The sequence below is a fragment of the Carlito syrichta genome, unplaced genomic scaffold (genome assembly GCF_000164805.1).
Source record: "Carlito syrichta isolate Samal-C Ts95f unplaced genomic scaffold, Tarsius_syrichta-2.0.1 Scaffold304770, whole genome shotgun sequence".
NCBI classification, from domain to species: Eukaryota; Metazoa; Chordata; class Mammalia; order Primates; family Tarsiidae; genus Carlito; species Carlito syrichta.
In genome coordinates, this window is record NW_007248866.1 from 38,818 (window position 1) to 48,557 (window position 9,740).

General features: G+C 53.4%; 1 protein-coding gene across 1 annotated transcript in view; it reads right to left on the reverse strand.

Moving 5' to 3' along the window:
• The window catches only part of ACAP1 (ArfGAP with coiled-coil, ankyrin repeat and PH domains 1), a 15,994-nt gene that overhangs the window by 1,204 nt on the left and 5,050 nt on the right, over window positions 1-9,740 (reverse strand). The window contains exons 3-20 of the mRNA XM_008060907.2: window positions 7,927-8,046; window positions 7,667-7,720; window positions 7,519-7,577; window positions 7,086-7,269; window positions 6,909-6,953; window positions 6,701-6,796; window positions 6,516-6,590; window positions 6,315-6,424; window positions 4,253-4,304; window positions 4,059-4,159; window positions 3,671-3,794; window positions 3,373-3,584; window positions 2,660-2,729; window positions 2,446-2,540; window positions 2,169-2,338; window positions 1,414-1,586; window positions 889-998; window positions 695-805 (exon numbers count right to left, since the gene is read on the reverse strand). Coding sequence (XP_008059098.1) covers window positions 695-805; window positions 889-998; window positions 1,414-1,586; window positions 2,169-2,338; window positions 2,446-2,540; window positions 2,660-2,729; window positions 3,373-3,584; window positions 3,671-3,794; window positions 4,059-4,159; window positions 4,253-4,304; window positions 6,315-6,424; window positions 6,516-6,590; window positions 6,701-6,796; window positions 6,909-6,953; window positions 7,086-7,269; window positions 7,519-7,577; window positions 7,667-7,720; window positions 7,927-8,046 — 1,961 coding nt within the window. The remainder of the gene's footprint in view (window positions 1-694; window positions 806-888; window positions 999-1,413; window positions 1,587-2,168; window positions 2,339-2,445; window positions 2,541-2,659; window positions 2,730-3,372; window positions 3,585-3,670; window positions 3,795-4,058; window positions 4,160-4,252; window positions 4,305-6,314; window positions 6,425-6,515; window positions 6,591-6,700; window positions 6,797-6,908; window positions 6,954-7,085; window positions 7,270-7,518; window positions 7,578-7,666; window positions 7,721-7,926; window positions 8,047-9,740) is intronic.

Below are 9,740 nucleotides of genomic sequence, written 5' to 3' on the forward strand. Positions count from 1 at the left end.
CTGCACTCCAGTCTGGGTGACAGAGTGAGACTTCAACTCAAAAAAAAAAAAGAAACAGGGTCTTCCTCTGTTGCCCAGGTGGGAGTGTAGTGGCCCAATCATAGTTCACGGCAGCCTCGAACTCCTAGACTCAAGGGATTCTCCTGCCTCCTCCGATGTAGCTGGGACTACAGGGACAGACCAATAGCTCCCACTAATTTTTTTCAAAGCATTTTTTAAAGAGACAGGATCTCTATGTGTTGTCGAGGATGGTCTCGAACTCCTGGGCCCAAGCGATCCTCTTATCTCAGCCTCCCAAAGTACTATGATTACAGGTGTGAGCCACCATGCCCGGTGGAGAAGGAGCAATGAAATCTGTAACTGGCCATGATCAATGAGTTGTAAACATCACTGCATTGGGACCAGCCACTAACTCCCTAGCCTTTGAGCTGGGTTGTATTTCATTCATCTGTCTCCCTAGGGTCTAGTGCTTAAAAGGTGCCTAACAACGATGATTCTTGCATGATGCCTCTCAGGAGGAACTCATCCTCAGACCCTGACCACCCACCTTCTAACTTCACAACCCTATCCACTCTTGGAGCATCCTTTCTCTGGGCTGGCTCCAGTGTCGGCCTCGCCCCTCCCCACCTTGCAAGCTCCAGTTTTGGCATGAGCCCTGCCCAGTGGCTAACCCCATCACTTCAGGCATTCTCACAGGGTGACGATGTCAGCGTTGGCTGTTTCCATGGCGATGGTCAAAGGTTCCCTGCCTTCAGAGTCCCGAGCCCCTAGATCAGCCCCGCGTTTCAGGAACAGGCAGGCGAGTCTGGAGAAGATAGTCAAGTTCAGCCAGCTGTTCACCCCCTCCGGAGCCTTCCTCCCCAAGGCCATCATCCCTGTCGTCCCTACCCGGTGTGGCCAAGGATGGTTGCGTGGTGGAGTGGGCCCCGGCCCGCACTGTCCACTTGATTCACGTTTGCCCCATTCTGGAGGAGAAATTCACAGGCCAGAAGAGAATTCTGCATGGAAAAATCGAGAAGGGGGACTGAGGGCAGGATTTTTAGAGGCGAATTTCAAAATGTTTTAGGGTAGGTGTTAGTTCAGAGGGTGGCAGGTTGGAGTATGGTAATCAGGAGTGGGGGGGGGAGTTACAGGTTTGGCTCTAGCTCTTCACATGTATTCATATATTAAACCCATGGTACAAGCTTATGAGGTATGCTATCCCTATTTTACAGATGAGGAGACTGAGGCACAGAGAAGTTAATGGCTTGTTAGATGTCTCCTGTAAGTGGTGAGAGCTTGGATTCAAACTCAAGTTCTCTGCCTTCAAATCACACGCATTCTTAGCAACCAGTCTATATTGCTTATCCAAAGTCAGGAGTAGGTAACAGAAGGAGCCTTAGGGTGGGGTGGGGAAGCCAGCAGGGCTCTCACAGCAGCTGTGGCCTGGATCAGCGGCGTTGCATTCTCCTGACCCCCATTGATCCAGTTGACATCAGCTCCATGGGCAAGGGCATCAGCCATGATGGGAAGGGATGGAGGATGCCCAGCAGCTCGGAACAGCAAGGCCCCAGGATGCAGGCTTCCCAGGTTATCAGATGAGGGCTCTGTTGGGGGAGTTCTATTAGGTGGAATCAGCTCTGAGTCTGGGAGGAAAACCCTTAGCACAGCCTCCTTATGCTGTAATGGGATGGGTCTCTTCTGAGTTGTGAGGAGGCCTTTGTGACTTGAGACTGTGGTGGTGGGAGATGGAGTGACATGGGTGTGGCTACATGTAAGTATGAATATGTATGTGTGGGGGCCTCAGGGGTACAGGGGACAGATAGCATCATTTCTCATCTGGTCCAACCACCCCAACTGGCTGGGATGTCACAGGTGACTGACTCTCCCTGACACTGGGCTTTAGCTGTTGACTCCCGCTGCTCCAGGTAAACCCACACCCTCCTCCCCAGGCCTTTGGAGATCCCAACCAAGTTCATTCCTGCCCTTGCCTTTTCTCAAGCTGTTGATATCCCTTACCTAGCCCTTCCTGCCCACTCCCAGTCCCATGCTCCTTCCCATTCTTGTGTCACACTCCACTGTAACCCCCTGAAACTGTAGCCTGGTCCCTCCAACGTTCTCAAAGGGAAGGTCTGGGCCTCATACTCTGTGTCTCCCTAAAGGACAATGAATGCCCAACAACCCTATACCTGGCTTGGATCTGAAGCTTCCTGGCTGGGTCCTGATGGAAGGCTTTGGGGGCACAGGAGGTAGCCCCCTTGGAGGCCCCCGGCCACCTCTTCGCCCTCGAATTTCAGGAAGCTTGGTCAGGAACTTCTTCTCCACATATTTTGCATGAATCCAAGCCTCCTTCTCCTGCCTAGGGGAGGGAGAGAAGGGGACAGGGTTCCCTGTTCCCATCCTAGATCCCCATCCCTCTGTCCACATGGAGGAGGGGGGACCCAGGTACCACCATCCCAACCTCACCGGGAGGAGCTGGGCCCTGGCTTCTTCATTGCCATGGCCTCCACGCGGGCCTCATAGATCTGATTGATGACGACATTTCCCAGCTCACACATAAGCTTTGGGAGGCCCAGGCAGAGGCAGAGACAGACAGGGAGGATAGGGAGTGGGTGTCTGAGTCTGCAGGGTTCTTCAGTCCTCTGTCTTCACCCCCAATCCTCACAGTAGCCCAAGTTACCTTCACTAGTTCTGGCTCCCACGAGTCGAGGGTCAGAGACCGGACTTTGGAGAAATGAACACCAAGGCTCCTGGAGGGCCAGAGGGGAATCAGGCCCTCTGTGGGACAGGTGCCTGGGGGGGCTGCTGCTGTCCCTAAAGGGACTCAGAGGCCAGTTGTGCACAGGGGGTCCCTGCAGAGAAGCTGGGCCAGGACGAGGGCAGCTGGGGCCATGTAGCCTTGACCCGGTCTGGCAGGATCCTGTCTACTCACCATTCCTTCTTCCTTCTTCCCTCATCTGCTCCAGCCACCTCCCTTCTCTCATGACATTTTGGCACGGACCGTGCTTCCCATGCTCTCCCTCTTTCCACTACACTGGCTGGCTGTAAGGGCCTTATAGACGTGCTAAGGCCTTGTGACCTCTTCTCTATCTGGTCTTCGCTGGCTCCCCTACCCTGAGTAGCCCTAACCCCACACTTCTTCCAACTAATCCCATAAACTCCTCTGGGTATCCCTCAGTTTTGGCCAGACCAGGACATTGAGGGGCTGGGCCCACCTGGGTTCACCTTGTACCCCCCAGGCCCTGGCCCAGGCCTGATGCCCAGTGACAAATCCAAAATCGAAGAGAGGAAGACAGGGCAGGGTGGGAAAAGAGAGATCTGTGATGGGCTGTATCTTGGGGGCCACACTGCAGCTAGAAGAAGTGGGCTCATGCTTGGGGCCTTGGGGAGTACCTATGGATGCCGGAACACTGAATGCAGAGGGTGACGCCAAGGTTGATGCTGGCCCACTCCGGGGCTGGCTCCCGGCAGTCGCAGCATTGGGCATTGCCATCCACACTCTGTACCTGGGCTGCCACGTGCCCAACTCCCCCAGGCTCCCTTCCCTTGGCTGTCCCGCCACAGCCCAGGGTGGCAGCGGAGCCTACGGCCAGGTGTCCTGAGCTCTGGGGGAGATGGGAGAAATATGGTGGCCAAGGGAACTAGGGTTAGGGGTGCCCCATCTCCTGGCCCTGCCCCCATGTTAGGGTACCTGGCCTGGACCCCGGGGGCTGTCATCAAGGCGAGCCTGGCTGAAGGCAGAGGCGATGCTGCTCTGTACAGTACTGACCCACAGCTGCAGAAGGCGCTCTGAGTCAGCCTGGAGGAGACAGGACCTGTGTAGGAGGGATCAGGGAGAAGGCAGAGGGGTCTGAGCCTGACAGCAAGGTGGCAGGATAGGCGGGCTGACATCCAGCTAGTATTCAACCAGTTCCAGTTGCACTGAATACTTCTGTTCCAAGTGGAAATATCCACCCTAGTATCCCCCATCACACTAAACCATCCCCCTGGACAACCTCCCCCAATCCAGCCACCAATCCCCCTTTCAGGTTGGTAAATATTTAGATATATTAGAGTATCACCCTAGGGACTGCACTCACTTGCTGGTGGACACCACCTCAAAACAGAACCGTCTTTCTGAGTCAGGGCAGAGCTTCACTGTGCAGAGGCGAAGGTCATCCACCACCACAGTCACAGGGTCCTGGCAGGAGAAGGCAATAAGGGGGCAGACGTCCAGCCACAGGCAAGAGCTATGTCCCTAGGGCCCAGGCATCTAGGACCTGGGTCTGCTCACCTTGTACTTCTTCTGATAAACCAGTTGGTTGCTCTGAATGGTAAACCAGCGTCTGTAAGAGGTGGAAATAGATATGGATCTGGGCAGCTTTGGGATGAGGCTTGGGACAGAGACAAGGTCAGGAAAGAGGTTATGCTCTTTGCCCATAAAGACCTTACTGAGAGAGCCGGGCTCGGTGACTCAGCCTGTAATCCCGTGCTTTGGGAGGCCGAGGTGAGTGACTGCCTGAGCCCATGGGTTCGGGACCCGCCTGGGCAACTTGGCAAGACCTCATTCTCTACAATAAATCAAAAAAGATCTTTATTTTTTTTGAGTTGAAAGTCTCACTCAGTCGCCCAGACTGGAGTGCAGTGGCTGCTCCCGGCCACCGCAGCCTGGACCTGCTGGGCTCCGGCGATCCTCCCGCCTCAGCCTTCCAAGTAGCTGGAACTACAGGCGCGCGCTACCACGCCCGGCTCATTTTTGATTTATTGTAGAGAATGAGGTCTTGCCAAGTTGCCCAGGCGGGTCCCGAACCCATGGGCTCAGGCAGTCACTCACCTCGGCCTCCCAAAGCACGGGATTACAGGCTGAGCCACCGAGCCCGGCTAAAAAAAAGATCTTACTGAAAGGAGACCTAAACTGACTGTCCTGTGAGACCTTCCAGAGAAGGATAAATGGTTGTGCGGACTGGGACATCTCTGGGGTGCTATTCACATCTTGGGTAACCCAGATTGATATATTTATGAAGTCAACATTCCAGCAGATGGCAGTAAAATTCTTTTTAATAAAATGTTTATGGCTACAATTTTTGAAAAAAGTAATGTTGGGAAGTGGCTTCGTTTTCTTTTTCTTTCTTTTTTGTTTTTTATGGGGTTGGAGTCTTACTCTGTTGCCCAGGCTAGAGGGCAGTGGCATGCTCCCGGCCACTGCAGCCTTGACCTGCTGGGCTCAGGCAATCCTTCTGCCTCAACCTGCCAAATAGCTGGAATTACAGGCATGCGCCACCATGCCGAGTTACTTTTTTGGTTTATTGTAGAGATGAGGTCTCACCAAGTTGCCCAGGCTGGTCTGGAACCCGTGGGCTCAGGCAATTCTCTCACCTCGGCCTCCCAAAGTGCTGGGATTACAGGCTTGAGCCACCGCACCCGGCCTGTGGCTCTGTTTTCTAACTGCACAAAGATCCCATATGGGCTGGCAGTGGCCTTGGAAGAGGAAGCAGGAGTCAGAGCATGTGGCCATCCCGCTCCAAACCCCATTAGTGGTTTCCTATTGACCTCAGTGTAGACCCCAAGTCTCCACAGAAGTCTACAGGGCCCTATAACTCTTCACACCCCTATTAGCTACAATTTCATCTCCTATCACTTCCTCCTCCCTCACTGTGTCCAGACCCATGGCCGCCTCCTCTGTTCTTCCAACACCCCAGCTATCTCAGGGCCCTGGCGCTGGCTCTTCCTTCTCAGAACATTGTTCCTTCTGATATCCTTCAAACCTTTGTTCAAAAGTTACCTTCTCACAAAACCTGCCTTGACCCACTATTTCAAATTGCAGGCTGGGCACAGTGGCTGACACCTGTGATTCCAGCACTTTGGGAGGATGAGGTGGGAGGGTTGCTTGAGCCCAGGAGTTCTAGACTCCTGGGCAACATAGTGAGCTCCCGTCTGTACCAAAAAAGTCAAAAAGTTAGCCGGGCATGGTGGTACACGCCTGTAGTCCCAGCTACTTGAGAGGCTGAGGTAGAAGGATCACCTGAGGCCAGAAAGTCAAGGTTGTGGTGATCCGTGATCATGCCACTACACTCCAGCCTGGATGACAAAGTGAAACCGTGACTCAAAAAAAAAAAAAAATTGTAACCCCTACCCCACTCTTCATATCTCTTGCTTTATTACTTTTCTCTTTTGGCACTATTATCTTCTAACATAACACGTAAGTTACAAGTATTATGTTAGTTGTCTTTGCTGATGGAATGTAAGCTCTACAAAGGTGGGGGTTTTGTTTGTTTGTCCTTGCTGTGCTTAGCACACTATAACCACTCAAAAATACTTAATTGGGTGAGTAGGTTTGACTGGTTGGGGTGTACCACCTGCTCCAGGTCTTAAATGCATTGCTGGCCCGTTTGAAGAGATGACCTTCCATGACCAGGCCACTAGGGCCCTCCCTTAGGCTCGGCTCTGGTTCCTCTCCACCCAGCTCCTAGAGGCACAAGAGGGTGAAAGGGTGATTGAGGTGGGCAGAGACCAAGGCCACAGGTCCGTCTGCCTCATGCTCACAGCACAGCCCTCACCTTCTGTTTCAGTAGCACATGTCTCTGCTCCATGTCCCTCTTTTCTCGAGCTGAATTCAAGACCAGTTGGTGCAACTGGACACAGAAAGGACATCTCAGAGTCCAAGCCCCCCAACTAGGCCAGGAGAGTCATCTTAGAGCCCCCTAACCTCCCTCCGCTGCCTGCCTGTTCCCTCGGGTCCTACCTGGGCACCCAGATCTTTGCGATACTGGGCCAGCTGGCTCAGCTCCTCATGGCCCTGCTGGAAATGGGTAGCCTGGGCCTCCACCAAACGCAGCACCTGGGGACCAAGGTGGGCAGGGGGAGAGACTGAACAAGAACCCTTCCCTCCCTCTTCCTATGTGCTGTCTCAGGCTCCTCTCCACCTTACCCTCGTCACAACCACAACTCACAAACTCCATGATGTCAAACTTCCTCTTGTCCTCAATCACATTGACCTGAGGATCCAAAAAGACCCCAGGTCAGTCTTGAAAACATAATACACACTCCCACTGCACACTGGGGACTCCCCAGCACCCAGGTGACACCTCATGCCCTGGTACCCCAAGAAGACAAATTGGGGCAGGCACCTGCAGGGCATAATCCAATGCCCGTCCCCGGTACGCAGCTCGAGCAGTCCTCAAAGCAGCTCCTGCCTCTTCTGCCTCCTGGGCCCGGCGCCTGGGGACCTCTGCATTGTGGATAAGAGCAGCCTCCAAGCTCTCAGCCCCCCGCCAGAAATCACGGCGTGCCTCTCGGAACCCCCGGAGACCTCTAGGGATGGGGAGATAACATGGAATCATATATAACACCCACCTACTCCCAGCAGAGGCCTGCAAGCGTCTTTTGAGTTAGCCTATGACAGTCAGAAATCCAGGGGGATCCTTGGGATGGAGGAATAGAAGTGGGCCACCAGAACCCCCCAGCCTCACAACTCCTTCATTAGGGAGACCCCTATGGTAAGGGGAAGAGGACAGGGTGACTGGTTTCTGGGAAATAAGGCCCCCTTCCCTCCCATCTCACTCCTTGACCAGGGTCTGGATTTGTTGCTGCAGCGTGTGTTGGATGGCATCTAGAAGCTCCTGAGGGAAGCAGAAGTTAGCAGATGGGGGTCAGGACCACAGACCACCTTGCCCCCATCCCCCACCCAGCCCTATCTTCCCCCACTCACCACGTGGCTGTCCAGCTTGTGGCTCAGGCTCACAGTGAATTTGTCCAGACACTCCTAGGCAAGAAGAGACACAGAGAGGGTACCAGGTGCGGGATTCAGGGCCCTCCCGACTTGAGACTCAGCCTGCTACAGCTGTTTTGAATGGCAGCCTAGCACTGCACCAGTCTGGAACCTGCAGACCCCAGTTCAGTCTCCCTCTTTCTCATCATTATCTCCTCATCCCAGATGCCCATCCACCCAGGTTCAGACCCTCCGCATACCGCCATCATGGGTTCTGGTGGACCCAGGCGGGCCAGGTCACAAATGCCGACAATGAAGGCACGGCTGGCAGCAAGGTAATGACGCCCACTCTCCAGGAGGCCGGTGCCCAGCTTGAGGAGCTGGGAAAGGAGGAAGACAACAGGGAGCTGTGCCACCAGCCACCACACCAGGTGATGCCCAGGGCAGTGTTCCTCCTTCCCCACCCCCACTTCCCTCCAACCCAGTCCAACTCTCCCGTTTCTAACATACATCTAGCATGTTCTTCTCTCTGCCTCTTTGCTCCCACTGCCTTGTGCCAGAAACAAAATTCCTGCCCATTACTCCCAGCCTGTTGCCAACGCCACTGTCAGTCTTACTTCCAAAACATCTTTCCCTGTCCATTACCATGCATCTCTTCTGCCCTGCCTGCTTGGATCTAGAGTTCCCTGGAAACTTCATCCTCCTGCACTGTCTTGGCTCACAGAATGAACTCTCTACATGGCTGGTATTAAATTCTACAGTATTTGCTGTCTGGAATTGTCTCAGTCTGTGCTCACTGAACATTCCCTCCTAAATAATTGTTTTGGAGATAGGGTCTAGCTCCCGGGCTGGAGTGCAGTGGTGTGATCATAGCTCATTGCAGCCTTGAACTCCTGCCCCAGCCTCCTGAGTAACCAGGGATGCAGGCGTGTGACACCACATCCAGCTATCTTTTTTCTTTTAGAGATGGGATCTTGCTATGTTGCCCAGGCTGATCTTGAACTCTTGACTTTAAGTATCTTCCCCACCTCAACCTCCTGAATAGCTTTCTGTCATGACCAGCTAGTTTTTAAAAAATGTTTTTGTATAGACAGGGTCTCACTATGTTGTCCAGACTTGTCTCTAATTCCGGGCCTCAAGCGATTCTCCTGCCTCAGTCTTCCAAAGTGTTAGGATTACAGGCATGAGCCACTGGGCCTGGTCTCACCCATAAATATTTAGTCATCCAGGTCACAGGATCAGGGCCAAGAAGGGATGCTAGGGTGTTTTGGGGCCCATTTTATCTGGCCCCATTGATTGGCAAACAAGGAGACTCAATAAACCAAGGGGCAAGGAGGGTCTCTCTGGGTGACCAGAGTCCAAAGTAAGTCTCCTGACCCCTGGGTCTTGTTACCTGCAGGGCTATGACTACCTTGCCTCTGAGGTGATACCACTTGGCTCTGGCCTGAGTCACCACATCAAGGATGGAGCAGGTACATGTCTGTGGAACCCTACAGCTTGGCCCAGGGTGGTAGAAGACCACGAGGGAGATTCTGTGAGGAAATGCACAGCAGCAGGAGCTCAAAAAACTTGGGCTGCATGAGTGTTCAGTTTTGTTGTTCAGTGCTTTTGTTGAACTGAAAAACATTTTCTGGGGATTGTGGAGCCTTCAGGGAAATACAGCTTGACTTGACAATGTCACTAATGCTCAGGAAACTGACCAGATCAAATCTTATCAGACATCACCACAGGGTGTCTGCAACAAGGGACAGGGTCACGCACAGCTTACTGTGTGGATATGGGAGACTGAGTGCCGCGGCCTGTGTGGTTGTTTTGAGAGTGAGTGACGAGAGATTAAGAAAGACACAGACACAAAGACATAAAGAAAATTTGGGGCCAGGCTCGGTGGCTCAGCCTGTAATCCTGCACTTTGGGAGGACAAGGTGAATGAATTGCCTGAGCCCGTGGGTTCGAGACCTGCCTGGGCAACTTGGTGAGACCTCATCTCTACAATAAATCAAAAAAATTAGCTGGGCGTGGTAGCGCGCGCCTGTAGTTCCAGCTACGTGGAAGGCTGAGGCAGAAGGATCGCCGG